At 45.1% G+C, this 18124-nt stretch overlaps 1 protein-coding gene across 1 annotated transcript; it reads left to right on the top strand.

Moving 5' to 3' along the window:
- The first annotated feature begins 800 nt into the window (after positions 1 to 800).
- Positions 801 to 17166, top strand: LOC108641993 (homeobox protein NOBOX). The gene is made up of 8 exons (XM_029965198.1): positions 801 to 879; positions 3496 to 4200; positions 4620 to 4726; positions 5214 to 5317; positions 6148 to 6281; positions 13524 to 13785; positions 14282 to 14619; positions 16625 to 17166. Exons 1-8 carry the CDS (start codon positions 825 to 827, stop codon positions 16894 to 16896), a joined length of 1977 nt encoding a protein of 658 aa, XP_029821058.1. The 5' UTR covers positions 801 to 824; the 3' UTR covers positions 16897 to 17166.
- Positions 17167 to 18124: the final 958 nt, after the last annotated feature.

Genomic DNA, 18124 nt, shown 5'->3' with positions numbered 1-18124 from the left:
CAGCCTACTGGAAAAGATTACAGAATCACAGAGTCATTAGGGTTGGAAGGGACCTCCAGAGAGCATCCAGTCCAACCCCCTGCCAATGCAGGGTCACCTGGAAGAGGTGAAATGGTAGTATGTCAGGTGGGTTTGGAATGTCTCCACAGAGGGAGATCCACAGCCTCCTTGGGCAGCCTGTTCCAGTTCTTCATGCTGAGGTGGAGCTTTTTGTGCTTTAGTTTATGGCCATTGCTGCCCATCCTGTTGCTGGGCACAACTGAAGGGAGTCTGGCACCATCCTCTTGGCACCTGCCTTGGAGATATTTATATACATTAGTGAGCTCCTGTCTCAGCATTCTCTTCTCCAGACTGAACAGGCCCAGCTCTCACAGTCTCTCCTCACAGAGATGCTCAGACCCCTCATCACCTTTGTGGCCTCCGCTGGACCCTCTCCAGCAGCTCCTTGTCTTTCTTGCACTGAGGAGCCCAGCACTGGACACGCCACTCCAGATAACGAGGTTCACCTCGTTCACACGAGTTTTGCAACATCTAGGCTTCGGCGGCGTGCTGTGGGCGGCATTTCCACCAGCTCTTCGCGGGAAGCAGTGTCCCAGGTATCCTGAGCCGAGCTTGAAGCATTCCCGTACCCTCCGTGGGGGAACAGCATCCCCGCCGAGGCCGAGCGGGGACTCAGGGCCCCTGTTCCCTGCGGGTGCGGGGGTCGGGCAGCCTCCCCCGCTGTCCCAGGTGCCCTTGATGAGGCGGCGGGGCCGGGGCAGGACTGACCCCGGGCGGGGCATTAACGGGACCGGGCTGGGCGAGGCCGGGAGCGCCGAGCCGGGATGGACGGGGCGGGCGCGGAGGGAGAGGACAAGGAGCGGGCCGCCGGAGGGCTGGGTAAGGGTTATTGTGAGGGTTAATTTAAGGGTCGTTATAAGGGTTCTTACAAGGGTATGGGTGAGGGTAGTGCCGGTTCGCGTTAATGACCGGAGGGAGGCACCCGGCGATGAGTTTAATGAGCGGCGCCAGGGGAAGGGTAATGGCTCCTCTGGGATGTTATCTGGGCGCTCCGGCCAACATTCCCCCCGCTTCCCTCATCCCCGCGGTGTCCTGACCCCGCACAGACACATCCTGGGGCTCGGTGGCGGACTTTGGGGACGAAGGGCTGCGGGGCCCTCGTGTGCCTTGGCTTGTGAAAGCACCTGGGCGAGGGCTGGGGGCAGGTGCCTTTCCTCTCCTGTGGCGCCGAGGGGGCTCCCGCTGCCTCCGGGTTTCTCTGTTGTACCTTCGCCCCGCTGTCCGGTTTTCCTCCTCCTTGTGTGGATGGACCTCTGGCATCTCTCCGTGTGTGTGCGTTCAGGTGGCTTTGTAACAAATGCCCCAAGAAAACCCTCAGAAGTCTTGCTGTCACAGTGTAAGTGGTTGGCTTGCTCGGAGAAATGTCTAAGGAGGTGGTTGTGAGAAGGGAAGGAGGGCTCGGCTTCCTGCTCGTGTGCCTTCAGCACATCAGGTGTTCCACACTGAACATGTCTGATGTTCCCAGTCAGTTAAAATCTCTTCTGCTTAAGGTTATCTTTATCTAAAAGTGGGACGAAGTGATGTTCACTCTGGTCTCTTGCCATATGGGAGAAAGGAGTGGTTTGATAAGTCCCTCTTTGTTACCATGAAGGCCTGTCTTTCTCTCCAAACTATTTTTATGGCAGCTCTTCCTTGTCAGTCTCAAGTTGTTGTGAGGCCTTTGCTACGTATTTTAGAAATAAGAGTGATTTACTTTCTCTGGGAAGAATCTTTCTGTAGGTAATATAAAACGGGTAGAAGACTTGGAAATTTATTTTGTGGTGTAAACACATACTGGTGTTTGCACAGAAACAAGTAAAACCCCTGCTCAAATCAAAGCACTAAGCTGAAAATGCCATTGCTGATTTGAGGTGTTGGGTGAGTGACAGAATGGACGACACATGAAAATACTGTTTTTTTCACATGATGAGTGAGATGAGCTAAGAGGCAACAAGGAAGGTGGTGGAAAAAGGAATTATACAGAACAGAGCCAGACTGTGCCTCACTGTTTCTTGACCCTCCTCATCAGAATATTTCATGTCAATTGCAGTGGAAACTGTTGTTGCTTAACAAGATCAAATTATTATAGTTTCATAACTTCCTGCTTCTGTTTCTTTCCCCTGCAGTTAATTTGGTTCTCTTAATCCTGTAAAAAGCAAATTAGAAAGTCTTGGAGCAGCCTGGCATCCCCTCATACTTCCATGAAGATTTTCCCATCTGACTGATGTTGTGGGGCTCCTTCTTGACTAACAGTTGTTTCAGAAAGAAACACTGAGGCAGAAAGCAAATCCCTTATTTTGGCATTGCACTAACATATGTCAAAAGTAAACCAGCGTGAAGTGTTAGAAAGTGAATTATTCTAGATCCTTTTCCTCCCCCAAATTAAACTATGAAGTTTCTCTGTAAGCACATACAACTGAAATGCTGCTCAAACTTTCCCCTCTCCAGACAGAGGCAGATACATGGGTTTGGGTTTGTTATTCTACTTTCTATTCTTAAGCATTTATTTGTTTGTTTATTTGTTTATTTTAGTTAGCAGGAATCACACAGACTCAGACATTCTAAGACAACCAGCAGGTTTTTGGAACATTGTTTTTTGGAAAAGTAGATGCCAACTGGGAAAGTATAACACTTCTTTATTATTATGTTGCCTATTTTAATTATTTCTCTTACTATGTTCTCTCTGACCTGTCTTCTACTATTTAGTCTTCCTTACTGTAATACAGTTTGTGCTTTTTGTTAAACTTGGTCACGCTTCTGTGCCTTTTTTTGTCCTCATCCGGCTATTTAATTTGCTGTCTTGTAAGTCTGTTATTCATAAGTATGGCCGAAGCTGCAGAAAAATAATTCAAGGCAGTTATCAGAAGCTTACACAATTAATGGTTTTTGCTTGGTCAGCTTTGGTATGACAGAAATACACAAAAAATTATCTGACATCTGTCAGATAATCCCTGTTGACACAATAGACCAGAATTTCACTTGTGTCTTTCTTTTGCTCATAAATCATTACTTTTTGTTCTGTCCATTATTCCAGAGACCTTTGCTATCCCCAGTGCTGTTTTCCCACTACTGTATTTGTAATATGCAACCTTCCCTTTATTCTCTGTGCTTGGAATTACCTCTCCCTGTAGTTTACAGTTGGACATGTTTTTGCAGACATGTTCGCTCTCAATATGAGCTTTTTCTCATCACAGAGGTTTGACTGTCTCCCTGTTGACCATATCAGTTTCTTTGCTCTTGCTTCCCTGGCAGGCTCTGTCCTGGTGACAGTTTTTATTTTGAACTCTCCAATTCTTGTCACTGTTGGGTTTCGTTGTGTGGTGTTTTCCTTCTTCCATTAACTGAAACCCCTGACCCAGGCGTACCTTTTCCTTGTGCTATCCAGGCACAGTGCATGTGGGGTGGGGTATGGGTTGGGTTTTGGGTGGGTTTTTTTCCCCATTTTTTTCCTTGTAGAGTGCCAGGATGAGGAAGAGGACACGTTGCAGTGTAAGGAGCACTTTGTGGAGGATGCTGATGCTGTTGGTGGCCACGGCACAGGGAGCAGTGTGCTCTCTGCATTCCAAAGCACAGCTACACAAGAAGAACCCAAGGATACCTCAAGAACAGAAGACAGGATTAGCCCTGTAAAGAAAGTGGAAGAAGATGGAAGAGACAGCACCCTGCAGGCAGCTGGGTCAGCTTCCCAAGACTCCATGATCCTTGACAGCCAGCTGGATTCTGCCTTGGTGTGTGGGCAGCCTTCCAATTCCCGCAGTGACATGAAGGCTGTGTCCCCACTTGCTGTAGTTGGATTGGCACAGGAGCCCACAGGTCAGTCAGGGTCCCCTGAACACCGTGAGAGTCATTGCCTTGATGGGACTGAAAAGGAGGCAAAGAAGAAAAAAAGTACCAACAGAAGTGGAATGTGCACCGAGGAAGCACCGAGTGGAATCCCTGGAGCTCCCTGCAGGCAGGATGAGGGTGGCCCAGCTACTTGCCAGTCATCCAAATGTGCTGCAGCCCAGCAATCCTACAAGGTGTCTTCAGTCTTGGAATCCAGAAGTAGCCATGATGCAACCAAGGAGGAGAAAAAAGGGGGAAAGGGGAAAAAAGCCTTACTTGAGAATCCACACATCCTACCACCGGCCAGGAAGAAGTCCCGCACCTCCTACAATGCAGGTAGATACTGGGGCACCCACTGGCAAACAGGGACACTTGGAGTGCCAGGGGCACTGGTGTTCCTTTCCCCATGCTGAAGGCCCATGGAGGTGCTGAGCTGCCCTAAGTGGTGCTGCACTGCATTCCACACCCTCAGATGTGTGAGGATCTTCAAATAGAGAAGATCTTCAAATAAAGTGTCTTACGTTTGAAGCATTGCTAGCAATGCTCTTTTGTTTTTACTGCAAAAGAAGAGTTTTGTTTATTTTTGTGGTTTACTTTTAAAAAAAAAAATCTTTTATGTTGTTCATGTGTTTCTAAATATAATAAAAATGTTCTGGTTTTTTCCTGCTTTCCTCTGCAGTTTTTTTGGTTTTTTTTCTTGTTTATCACATACTCCCCATCTCTCTCTCTCTTTTTGAACAATGCATGGTTTCTAGAGCAGCTAGAAGAGTTGGAGAAGGTGTTCCATGAAGACCACTATCCCGACAATGAGAAGAGGAGGGAGATTGCAGCTGTGATTGGTGTGACACCCCAGCGAATCCTGGTAATGCCTGCGTGGGGACAGTGGGTTCTGTGCAGAAAAGGGATGGACAGGGACTGGGGCAGGGAGGAGGTGATGACTACACCTGCCACTGGTGACAAGGAAGTGAGCTCACAGGGATGGACACTGCTCAACCCTACCCAAAATGGCCATGGAGTCTGCGGTTGCATATCTTCCCATTTCCTAAGATGAATCATACAGTGGGTAGATAAATGAGGCTAAGGAGATCAGAGTTAATCTCTTTTGTCTTGAAAATCGTGGGCAACAAAGGAAATTGGTGTTTGGGGGTGTCTTTCTGCTATTATTTCTCTGTTTGCAACAAATTATGCAGGTTCTTTGGAAGAAAGGTTTCTTGAGGTTCCTTTCTGTCGAAGAAAGGTTTCTGGGCTCACCTGGTGACGTGTGGAAGCAGTCACTGCTGATTTGTTACCAGTGTCCCCATGTGGAGATGTTTTCCTTCCTGAATGCATCCCTTCTTTCCATTCATCAGGTCTGGTTCCAGAATCGCAGGGCAAAGTGGCGGAAATCGGAGAGGCTGAAAGCGAAAGGCAACAGAAAACATCCAACATCGTCACCTCTGTCAGATGATTATGGGTGGGGGACCTACTCTGTTTTCTCATCTTTCCACAACAGATACCTAATGAATTAAATGTTTTCCCTTGCCATTCCCCCTTTACATTTAAACTGTGGAGAGCTGACAGTTGAGTTGGACCTCGGGAGCTCGTCAGATTTCTTGGCAAATTGTAGGGGACCCTCTTAAAAGAGGGTTTGAAATAGATCTGTTGAGACTGCTGTGGAGTCATGTGGAGAATAAGGGATAAGATAGAAAGGTCTGTGGATCACCCCTTCATTTTATGTTTTTATGAATGGTCAGGAGCCCATTGCATTTCCCACCATTGCTTTCCATTTCCATGGATTTTCACTTGGTGATGGAAGTGCTGCTTGCTTGGATCAGTCTTACAAAGTCATGGGCTTCTTTGAATAAATATAAGGTAGCACCTTCCATAGGTGAGCAGGGGACATTTACTGGGGGGGGAAGGGAGTATGTGAGAGGATAGATGGTCTTTCAAGGGGTAGTGAGTGAATGTGTGAGGGAAGAAATTAGTTTCCACAGGGATATATTTGTGGCAATCTGGAGTGAGAAAACAGAATGCAAAGAGGAAAAATTAAGTTAAATATTGGAGACCACCTGACTTATTTCATTGCACTGTCCCTGCTGCCTGTCCTACCCTGGGGACTTGGGGCTGCTTCCCCAAATACTGTCAAGACAGCGTTCCTTGCACACCTAAATCAGCCACTGCTTTCTTTTTCCACCTGCTAGGGATGTAGGATCTGCCCATTGTAGGGTAGAAGGGTGTGTATTTGGTCACAATGCCCTGCCTTGTCTTCTGGTTCATCCTCACAACCCTTTTTGCTGCCTCCAGGGCACCTCCTCTGCCTGTGCCTCTGTTGCCTGACGTTGCTCGTGACCAATCTGCCGTGCTGGGAGGAAACACTGCAGCTGGGAACTGCTCCAGCCTGCTCAGAGCACAGCCTGCACCACTCTCCTCTGCCTCAGGTAAGACCCCGACCAGCACAAGTGTTTTCCATAACTACAGCATTTGCTGCTGGAGCTGGGATGTTCACAGACACTTCAGAGAGGGTCATGTGAATGCCCCACACCATCAGTGCAAAATGTGACACCAGGTCAAGTTGGGATTGATCAGCCTGAAGAAGAGAAAGTTGTGTGGAGACCTCACAGCACCTTCCAGTATCTGAAGGGGCTACAGGGAAGCTGGAGAGGGACTTTTCATCAGTGACAGGATGAGGGAGAATGGCTTCAAACTGAAAGAGGAAAAATTTAGGTTAGATATTATGAAGAAATTATTCCCTGTGAGGGTGGGGAGGCCCTGGCACAGGTTGCCCAGAGAAGCTGTGGCTGCCCCATCCCTGGAAGTGTTCAAGGACAGGCTGGATGAGGGTTGGAGTAACCTGGGCTAGTGGAAGGTGTCCCTACCCATGGCAGGGGGTTGGAACTGGATGATCTTTAAGGTCCCTTCCAACCCAGACTTTTCTATGAATGTAGGTATAGCAGCTCTCTGCTAATTGAGTCTGTCCCAGCTATGTACCAGCACTGTGGTGCTTCTGTGCTGATGCTGGAGCCAAATTTGCAGTCCTTGTTCACGTCCTAGCCCAAGCCAGCAAGGAATTCTGAATATGACTTCATAAGGATAAGTGATAGGGGCATTCTTCCATAATAGCTGTTTGACACTGGTCCTGCTGCTCTAAGTGATGATGAAAGTGTTACTCTGGTTATGATGTTCTTCATGGCAGATACACACATCCCATACCCTGGTTTAGATGGAACCATTCTGGCTGCAACCCGAGTCAAGTGAGGTGTGTGAGGAAGGTGCACTGTACAAACTGTTGGTGTTGTAGAGGCTCCCTCAGGTACTCCATACCTTTAAATGCTCAAGAGGGTTCCTTGGCTTCCCCAAGAAGTGCAATTTTCCATTGTGTGCAAGACCTCGAGGGAGGGAGACAATAGTTGAGTTCCAGAGCTGACGCTGAATTTACTCTCAGCTGCAGTGGAGCTGCAGGTCAGTGGGGTGTGCTGTTCGACCAGGGTTCTACCTGTGCTGTGCTTAAAGGTTGATGGCAGCTAAAGAGAGAGTTTGTTCAATTGTTTATTCGTGTGTGGAGTACCAGAGCATTCCCTGGAGTCAGGAATGCTCCCTAAAGCGTTTCCTATGTATGATTACATTTCCAGGTTGGCACAATTTGAAAAGATTTCCAAAGTGATGAGGACTTCATCACTTCCTTGGGAGGGGTGTCCCAAGCAATATATGTGCTGACATATGGTACTACTGTGTGCATTTTCCTGCTTCCCACTGTAATTCATTCATTGGAATTTCTGCTCCCTCATTTTATTCTAAATGTACCAGTATTTAGTTATCAGTATTAAGGCCAGTTCTTGCAACTCATTTTCTAATAGTGACTCAGTTTTTTTTAATAGTGCTGATACCTTAAAAGTACTTTGGCACTGTAGAAAGCACCTGTAAGATTGTATCAGTAAGCTTTAGACTTATGCGTGCTAAAAGTAAGTAATTGAGAAACTTTCTTGATAACCTAATTTGGTATTTCTGTCATTTAAATTTACCTGTCATCCTCTCAAGGCAAGGGCTACTTTAGTCAATCCTATGACCTATTTAAACAATAGGACTGTAATTCAGTTAGTTCTGGTTTTTCCACTCCTTACAGCAGGGTAAATATGGTCAAAGTGTTTGAATAATTCACTGCTTCCCAGAGTGCTGAAGCAGTGTCATCTGTTGAGCCCTGTATTTAATTAGATAAAGACTAAGGTTTTGCAAAATAATTCATTTAAAGGAAGCAAACCAATTATCCTCAGATTTCTATGCTGTAGGAACCTCTGCTGGTTCCTAAAATACATCTGCAGATGTGCTATTTAGTCAAGAGAGAATTAATAGAATCACAGAATGGTTTGGGTTGGAAGGGACCTTAAAGATCATCCAGTTCCAACCCACTGCCATGAGCAGGGACACCTTCCACTAGACCAGGTTGCTCAGAGCCCCATCCAACCTGGCCTTGGACACTTCCAGGGATGGGACAGTCACAGCTTCTCTGGGCAACCTGTGCCAGGGCCTCCCCACCCTCACAGCAAAGAATTTCTTCCTGATATCTACTCTGAACTTTTAGTTTGAATCCATTTCCTCTGTTAGAGAAATAGAAGTTTCATTCAGGGATGTGATCTTGTCCTCTGTTTCCAATGAGCCATTTCTTTCTGGGGAATCTGCACGCTGGGATGCAATTCTCCATGTGGAAAAGACAAGCAAGCCTTCTGATAGGAGGGAAGGGTCCCATCTGAGTTCTTGGTGCAGTGTGTAAGGAAGAAAAAGGGCAAGTGAATGTCCCTGAGGGTGAAATGGGTATGTGGAAAATGAGTGATAAAGAGAGCTGGGTTTTTACTGCAGGAATCCTTTCAGCTTGCTGCTGACTGCCTCCTGTTGCATTTGCTGTGTGTGCATCCAGCTTTTAGGAAACACAGGCTTCCTCTGCTTGTCTGAGTCTTCAGTGATAGGGATGTGTGAAAACGAGAGTTTACTTCATTCCACTAGATCTGTGTGAGGGAACAAGCCTCCCCTTGTTCTCTTTAAATCAGGCTGGGCAAGAAGTAATGAAATCTATTTGTGTCAGCTAAGGGCTGGTGAATAGTTTCCAGATACAGATCTGTTTGAGGGGATTAAAAAAAGTACCTTTTCTAAGTCACTGTTCAGAAAAGAGGCTTGCTTTGCTAGTGCACACGAACTGTGAGGTTTGGTGAGTGGTTTTGGACCCGGTTGCCTGAGGGAAGGGAGGAGTAAGGTCTGTGTGATGAGCCACGTGCTGCTCTCTTTATTTATGAAACCCACCCTGCCCTCCAGATTTGTTCAGCTCTAATCAGAGGGAAGGTAGAAGTCCTAAAAATTATATTCCTACAAGTCATGGGAGAACTGGTGCCTGGGCAGAGTAGAGACCTAAGGTGGTGTACTCTTTGAGGGAGAAGACTGATACTTGGTGTAGAGTCCTCATAGAAGGGAGATCTGCAGGGCACCATGGCATGGAAAGCTGCAGTTGAAGTTTTGCCTTAACTACATGCAGGGTAACACAGCTATGGAGAATAAAACAATAAAATTTGCTTTTTGTTTGTTTGCCTGTTATCTAGCATTGCATAGGCAGACTTTTCTCTTTAAGAAAGCAAAAACTGAAACAGGGAAAATGAAAGACAACGTGACCTGAATTCGTTCATAAAAAAAAACCTTGCCAGGAAATAGAGCCATCCAGGGGTCCACCTGTTAGCTTTATTAGAATATCTCAGAACATGAAGGAGGCAAAACTTGAATAGGATAAAAATCCAAACTAGCTGAAGCAAAATAAAAGAGGAAACAAATCAGAAAAAAAAAGTTATCAGTTTACAAGGCAAAACCAATTGCTTAGTAATGTTAGATTTCAGCAGAATAATTTGTGGCCTGTGCATTGTGGTGCAGTTGTGCCCATAGATTGTGGCCTGCTGGAGTGGCAGTTCAGGTGCTTTCCTTGGTACCAGTGTATTTAACCACTTTCAGCAGGGCAAGGAAATGATGAGGGCAGTATAATCTGTTACCCAAGACCTTTGGAGAGTGTTCAGTGCTGCCTTTTCCACTGTTTTTCCTTGCTCTGGCCAGTACTTCTGACTGTTGGTTTGTGGGTTCTTTTTTTTTTTTTTTAATGTCCCAGTGTTTTTTCCAGTTTGCCAGACAAGCTGATTAAAAATGTCAGCGAGTTGTATTTGAGACGTATCTTACCTTGATGGCAGTTAAGGCTTCTGATTTGGGTATTGGGCACACTGCTTGCTATGAGAGCCTTTTGTGCCTCAAAACTTCCATTTTGAGCTTGCTTTGGTCTTAGAATTGTTTTTTTACTACTTTTGCTGGACAGCATGCTTGAGATTAATAGATTTTTTGACACTGGCAGTTCTTTGAAGTTTTCCTTGTTTTCCTGAGATTCCTTACTGATATAAATATATCTGTGATCCACTGACTTAAAGCACTGGCTTATGATTTTTTTTGAGTTAACCCTTCAGAAAGAAAAGTTCCTCTGGTTTGTGGGAGGAGATTTTTCTGCCCCACTGGAAATCCTTTGTTTCGTGTGGCTGTATTGTGAGGACACCTGTCAGGAGCCCAGTCTGTGCAGAGAACTCTCAGAGGTGTGGAATGGTCGTGGAAGTCTTGAGAGCAATTGGATGAAGCTGGATATGATCTGTCAGAGAAGAATAAATAAATGGCAGGCTCTAATGCTTTCACTCACAGGATTCTGGCTTGTGAACAAATTACTTTAAAGCTGATGATGTGTAGCTGACATGGCAAGCAGGAATCATATCTTTTGAAGAAGTGGTAGGTTCTGGCCTACTGAAAATCCAGAAGAGGATCAGACTGACAGGCTTCTCAAAGCAATGCAGTTAGAAACTGAATTGGTTCATTGACCATCACTCCAATTAAATGAAGAGCCCATTGCTCCTAAGTTTGATTAATATTTTTTTCCTACTTTCAAGATGTCATTTGCACGACAAATGTGTTCTCTTGTAATTTCAAGAACAGGACAAGTCTGTGAAAAGCTTTGTGATGGCCCTTAATGTCCCAGTAAAGGCTGTAATTACTCAGCATTAAGAGAAACTGTTTGTGACATCAGTGTGTGACACAGGCTTGTGAAACCAGGCCCTGCTGTAAGTTCATGGATACTTCTCTAGGACAGGCCTCAGTCTCCTTTGACTTGTGAAAGACAGACATCCCAGTCATCCCGACAGGAAAACACACATCCATTTCTGTTACTTTAGGACTATCCCACTCATTGGAAGCTGTTTGCACTAAAGAATGGATCTCTGAACTCTGCCAGGATGCTGAGGAGGCAGCTATAGTAGGGGTAAGGCAGCTGTGTAACTGGAGACTTAGAACAGACATTCTTGAGTTAAGGCACATGTCTTAACCAGGGCTGGTTCAGAGATCTGAAGCTGCAAATTATTAAATTGCTCTCCAGAAATTCCCAAGGTTGTCTCATGGACTGAAAATCCAGAAATAATGGAAGTGATAAACAAAAATCCTGCTGTTACATTCCCGTGTTCACTGGAAAGCCTTCTGAGTTATTTATCTCTATATTGGTGTCAGGAAAAGCAACAGAATAGTAAAATGTAGGTATTATCTCCAACCAGTGATCAGAATTCTCCATCAAACAATTCTGGAATCTTCTGTAAATATGTCAGATTTAGCAGATATTGCTTCTCTGGGAATTGTTTATTCCCACTGCATTTGTGACTTTATTCAGAAGGCACAATTTCAGCATCTGTCTTTGAAAGGACTGAGAAGCAGAAAAGTCTTGAGAAAAGGCTAAAGCAGCTCTTTGGAGGCCACGGGTGTCCCTTCACAATCTCTTTGCCTGGGGGTCCTATTGCCATGACCCACAAAGATTATCTACACTGAGTATTGCAAATGTTTCAAAAAACAACTTAATTTTTAGTAGGTGTGAAATTGGGATTAGAAGTGACTTCCTGGGCTGCTTGTATTCATCCTGAGGAAAACTAGTGCCATCTGCAGAACAGCTCACCCTAATGTCATTATTGAACTGAAGCTTTACCTGGAGGTAGACTGGTTTTCAGGTAGGTGTGTTTCGTAATGTTTGTGTGAACATTCTGGGACACGATGGTTAGGAGAACCTGTGCAAATGAAGGTTTTAAAAAAAAAAATCAGGAGAGATCCTCAGTTTCATTTCTGGCTAAGCCATTTTGACTTTGAGGACACTAAATATTTGCTTTCTTCTGCTTTGTTGTGTGGGGGTAGATCTGTGCTACGTCAAACCCTGGGAGTGGGACAGGTATATCATAGATGCTGCCTGACATGGATAAATAGTATGTTCAGACAGAAAAAATAAACCACTGAGAATTGCATGGGCATGTGAATGCTTGAGAGGTGCCATCCTAGCTCTTGCTCCGGTTTTCTAAATGAGCCCAAAATCGAGGTTATTGAAACTTGAAAAGTTTTCATTGAAACATCATGATTCCCTCTCTCCATGGTTGCAGAGAGTTGGAAAAAACTGCATGTGGGAAGATGCAATAAGAGAGACAGAAATGCACAGTGTGATGGGGAATCTGAGAAACGGTGCTATGAGGTGTTGAAGTGGAGTCTCCTCATCAGCTCTCTGGGCTTGCATTCCAAAATTCTCCAAAGGTTGCTAATGCTTGCTGTGGCATCTTTAGGTTTTATGCTTGAGGCCTTTGATTTGTACCTGGTGGAGTGCATTTGATGTTACCCTGTATGCCTGCAAGGGTGAAGTACAACTGTAAACTCTCCCTAAAGCTTTCCTGTGAGTGGGAATAAACCAGCTTTACCTGAACAGTCGGCTGGTTCAGCCCAGCTAGACTCAAAAAATCATTTAAACTTGTCGTGCACACTTAATGGTTACACTTGTGAAGAGACAAATCATTTGCTAATTGCCATAATGAAAGAAAATCTTGTTCTCTTGCCCCAAGTGCAAGCTCCTTGAACTTCTGTGTATAGTTGTTACTCTGGATCACCAGCATATGTGATGTGACATAATGTCCTTTGTGACCTTTAATGTCCTCTATTGTCCTGTTTCCACAGAGGCTCTTCTGTAAGAAACTCTTCCTCTCTCATTTTCTAGCAGTGACCGAAGAGAGAGGTCACCAAACAAGATTCTAGGAACCAAAAGGTGTTGGTTTCTTTTTCTGTGTTCCAGCTTCTTTTTCCAAAAGATCTTCAGCTGACGTCTCTGCTCTTTTAATTTTTGTTTCTGACATGACTCATCCGAGAGAAAATATGGTCAAAACAATGACTGTGGATGTGGATGTGCACGTTTTTGTTTCTTTCAAACCACAGTTAAATTTTTCAAAAGGGTAATCTTCTGAATTGAGTGCAGCACACTCCTCCCAGAGGACAGTAGTGATGGAAGATGACTGGAGGATAATTCCTGGCTTTTTTCCAGGAAGTACTTTGCTTCACTTGGCTGCCTTCTTGAGAGCTGAATAAATATAATATGCAGAGGCTGAAATCATGAAGGTAATTTTATTTAGCCAATAAACACCATCCTGTGCTCCAGAGAGCTTGCTAGTACTTCCTTGTGCTTCTCTACAGCAATGCCGGTACTTGCTCACTTTTATTCCCACCGGTGAATGTCTGGCATCTTGCTTTTCTGTTCTGCTCCTCCTTCCCTCTGCTTGCTCCTGTTCATTCCTGCTGTGGCAGCCCAGTGTGACAGTCTCTGTTTTCATTCACAGCCTCCTCGGTGGCAGGACTGGTGGCATCTTGTGAAGCAGTTCAGACGAAGGTGTCGCAGCAGCTCAGCTTCAGCTCCAGCAGCGTGGAGGGCTTCCCGAGCCTTCCCAGCCCCCCTCCCATCCGCAGGGCCACCAACCTGGCCTTCAACCCCCACAGCCCTGTTGGTTCCCTGGGGCTGGGCACTCCCAGCAGTGAATGCTGCTTGTCCAGTCAGGAAAATGGCTCCAGGGAGGCCTTCACTTACAGCATCCAGAATCAAGGGTAGGAACAGATGAGAATGGGAATGAAAAAAGCGAAGCCTGGGAGAAGCCTTGCGAGGGTGAATGTGGGACATGGGACAAGGAATTAGGTGGGAGCATAAGTGAAAAGTGAGGTGCAGGAGTGACAGTATCTTTTAAATGGAGCATGGAAAGCTGCATGATGTGCATAGTGGGACAGGGCACCTGCTGTGAGACAAGTGATACCTCTGGTCAGAATACTTCCAGAATTGCATACCTGTCAAGTGAAAGAGAGGATGTTTCAAACTTTGGGGTGTGCTTTGGAGAGTGGGAAGATAATCCCCACTAATGCCCATTGGTCAGGAATCCTGCTGTGAAACCACTTGGCTCAAGTGGTTTCTGTTGCCCTTGTCCTGGCATCTTGGAGGAGGGCTTGGAGTCAGATCAGGGTTGGCAATAACACAGTTGTTTACTGGATGGGTTGCTGTAGCTGTTGACCCTACTTTAATCTCTGGATTGCCTCTCCTTGCTCTCTGCAGCTTGAGTTCACTACCCTCCTGCCCTTACCCTGAGCAGCTGGAGACTGCAGGGAACCTGGAGACCACGTACTGCCAGTACAGCAGCCAGGGGGGAATTTACCAGCTGTCCCAATATTCCCAGCAGCACCAGCTCTCCCAGTTCTGCCAACTGCCAGATCACCTGGCCACCAATTTGCTCTCCAGTGACCACCTCCCTCCTCCAACACCTCCTGAGCTCCATCCAGCTTTCCTGGCCTTACCTGGTAACACTGGAGCAGTAACCTATGGAGCCACACAAGGCTATGGACAAAACTACATGGGGGGACAGCTCATGCCACAGCACTCAAGTGGAAACTCAGGTACATTTCTGAAATATTTTGTCATCCTGCACCTCTGGAGTAACTAAACCATACCCTGAAACACTAAGTGGTTTCGCTGGTGGCTGTGACAGAAAGTAGAAACGTGCACATGCATGCACAAATATATATATATATCTTTTTTTCTAATTTCCTTGTATGCTTGTTTTTTTTTTGAAGTGCTGAGTGACCCATTCATTTGAATCAAAAGTTACTATGCAGGTTGCACATGTCAGAAAGAGCATTAAATGTGAATGTGTCAGGTAGTGCAGTGGTTTTTCTCTGGGCTGGAAAACTAATTTTGCAGGAGTGTACTGTCGTGCAAGTGAACATGCCTTTGGTATATGTGGGTGGGAATCAAGGGTGCAGAATGGAAAAGGTGCCACAGCAAGTGGAATAGTTGGAGGTAGAAAGAAAAACAGGCTTCTCACTCTGTTGGGCTTCTGCAGAAACCAGTTTGAAGTTTCATATCTTGGGGTAATGGAAAAGAAGAGAGACAGAAGCCAGCAGAGTATGCATATAGAGTCTTTCTTTTTCTTCCTCTGGTTTGAATTTGCAACAGATTAAGGCACTTCTGCATAATTTTCTAAAAAGTAACTAGGTTAAACTGGCACTGTTGGTCTCCTTGTCTTGTGTCCAGGCTTTGTATTTTGAAGCTATTCAAGCCCAAGTATAATCAAATGATAAACCATTGCAGTTAGTTTATTTGGACTGTCAGGTTTGTTGAATTAAGCTCACAGTCCAAAAACTACATGTTTTGTCTTATCACATAAGAGAATAGTTTCAGACCACAGATGCTGCTGCTGTTTTTGTACTAGTCTTGTGGTCCTTGTCAGGGAGGGAAGTCTGACTCACAGAGTCTGACTCACAGCAGGCTGCAGGCTGGCTCTTGTTCCCATTATTCCTGCTGACACTGTCCAGGCCAGGTTGGCAGCACCTGTGCTATCTACTGCACTTGGCCTGTCTCCCCTCTCTGGTTTCAAGGCATAATTATTCTTTTCAATGGTTTTTCAGTCTGAAGTGCCAGAAGTAATAAGAGGGCTGTGCCCCAGTGCACCAAATTGACATTTTTATAGCGTGATGCCAAAGTGTGTGTTGCATTCTTTGGGGCACACTGTGTGAACATAATGGGTGTGTAAAGGGGCAGGCTGATAAAGTTGAAAGATTGTTGAAGGAACAGAGTTCCTATTCTCTTACTCTGTCCAGAGCACAATCAGCAGTGCATGACTGTTCTGTTCAAGGAAGGGATCCTGCCACTGTTATGACCAATTTCACAGAATCATGGAATGGTTTGGGTAGGAAGGGACCTTAAGGATCATCCACTTCCAACCCTCTGCCATGGGCAGGGACACCTCCCACTATCCCAGGTTGCTCAGAGCCCCATCCAACCTGACCTTGGACACTTCCAGGGATGGGGCAGCCACAGCTTCTCTGGGCAACCTGCCTCACTACCCTCACAGGGAAGAATTTCTTCCTAAAAAGGTTCCAGGTTCCCAAAGTACAGTGGGCAGGGAACTAGCCTGTCAGTGCAGACACACCTGTGAGTCTTACTTCAGCGAGTAAGCAAGTGAACAGCTTAGCTGGATTATAGATATTACTTAACAGTACATTCCTGCTTCCAGCTTCTATAAATGAAAGTGAAGATTAACATTCAGGTTATGCTTGACAGAGTTGGAACCTCTTGGAAAATAGGAGTGGAGAAAAAAAATTGGGGAGTGGGTGTCTCTAATAATCATTACATACTCTCAGGATCAGTGCTGAGTGACATCATGATTTCTTTTTGCATTATAACAATGCTATGAACTTCAAAGATTTTTTCCTCCTAAGAACTACCTTTTGGATAAAACCACTGCAGTGTAAACAGCAAAGTGATCCTTTATCTATATGTGGTGTCTGCTCTACTGCAGTGACCACCAGAGCATGACTGCAATGCTGTTTGCACTGAGCATAGACACGCTGCTGTTATTTTCATTATTCTGTCTTTCCTTTGTTGCTTTTCCCTCTGCAGACATCACTGCCTATCAGGCTGTCCTCTGGAGTGATTTCTGCCTGCAGGGAGCTCAATTCTCAAATCAGCTGCACTCCCAAATGCCATTTTTTAGCACGGCAGAAGGACAGAACTTCACAGAGCCATCTCTTCTCCAAGTGCCCAATGGAACAGCACTGGGATCCACGTCACAGGCTGGAAAGCAAAAGGGAGTGACACCAGACCAGAGCTCAAACCAGAGCCACCAAACAGAGCCAGAGTTGGCACCGCTTGCTGAAGGAGAGAGGATGTAGAGTGGTGTAGCAAGAAAGGAGACACCACTGTTGGTAACTGAAAGGCCAGCTGATTATTTTTTTGGGGGGAAAAGGAAAGCATTCCAAGACAGCAGTAGCTCCTCTGAATGCAGGATGAAAACTGTGGCATGAATGGGAGTGGAACTTCCTTTTTTCTGGTCTGCCATCCGAGGCTGGTCCCGTTATCCTGTACCTGGTCCTTACATTCAGCTGCTCATAGAAACGGGGACTTAGAAGTCAGTAAAATAGATGCCAAAGTTCTGTCCTCTCTCAGACAGCATCTGTTGTGAGCTGAATGGCTGCACAGGACTGACAATTTCTAAGATTTCCAGAGGTATAAACACCTCTCTTCAAGGCAGAACTTCCTCAGCACGAGAGGGGGAAAAGAGAAGAGAGAGTTTTCTGTCTGGATTTCCATTTCCAGGCTTTTTCTTTTTTGGAAACAAGATTATTCTACTTTCAAATGGTTGAAAGGTGTCATATGCCTTAAATATTTTTGGACGTGTATGGGGGTATATGTGTGTCTAATTTTGAAATATGAGACATTTGAAAAATACAAAGTATTTTGTTCTATAGTTTTCCATTGTCTTCTTTCCCCCTTTAGTGACACGTCNGATTACCCTACTTTCAAATGGTTGAAAGGTGTCATATGCCTTAAATATTTTTGGACGTGTATGGGGGTATATGTGTGTCTAATTTTGAAATATGAGACATTTGAAAAATCCAAAGTATTTTGTGTTATGTGAAATCACATTTTCTTATGAATCTGTTTGGAGTTTTTTCAGAAATCAAAGAAGAAACTAATGACTGATGCTGCTGGTCTCTGAGGGGGGAAAAAAACAAAGGAAAAGGAAATATTGCCATTTTAAACTTTGCAAAATAAGAAGAGTCAAAAAGAGAGTCAAGAATAATAATTTGCAACAGAAGCACTTTTTTATTTCTTGTTGTTGTTGTTGTTGTTGTGTTTTTTTTTCTTGTTGCCATAATTATTTTCCTGCTGAGGAAAGAAGCAGGGAAATTTCAGTCAATAAAAGCTTCTGATCTGTGGTGGGTTTTTTTGTTTGTTTTTTTGTAAGTCTCCTGACTTTAATCCTGAATTCTAATCTTGAGGAGCCCACAGCCAGGAAAGAGCTGATACAGGCACCAGAGTCCCATGGGTGGAAATTCCAGATCATGCAAGAGTCAGAAGGTGTGGCTGCTGTCCTGGAATACATGGGAAGAGAGCCCA

The sequence above is a fragment of the Manacus vitellinus genome, unplaced genomic scaffold, assembly GCF_001715985.3.
Source record: "Manacus vitellinus isolate BGI_N305 unplaced genomic scaffold, ASM171598v3 scaffold_90_pilon, whole genome shotgun sequence".
Lineage (NCBI taxonomy): Eukaryota > Metazoa > Chordata > Aves > Passeriformes > Pipridae > Manacus > Manacus vitellinus.
This window is presented reverse-complemented; position numbering and strand designations above follow the sequence as displayed.

What these genes read in the sequence shown, in the direction of transcription:
- LOC108641993 (XM_029965198.1), top strand. Translation starts at nt 825, where the DNA reads ATGGACGGGGCGGGCGCGGAGGGAGAGGACAAGGAGCGGGCCGCCGGA. An exon ending in TGACACCCCAGCGAATCCTG is followed by an intron (nt 4,727 to 5,213) that starts GTAATGCCTGCG and finishes TCCATTCATCAG; the next exon opens with GTCTGGTTCCAGAATCGCAG. An exon ending in ACCACTCTCCTCTGCCTCAG is followed by an intron (nt 6,282 to 13,523) that starts GTAAGACCCCGA and finishes TTTCATTCACAG; the next exon opens with CCTCCTCGGTGGCAGGACTG.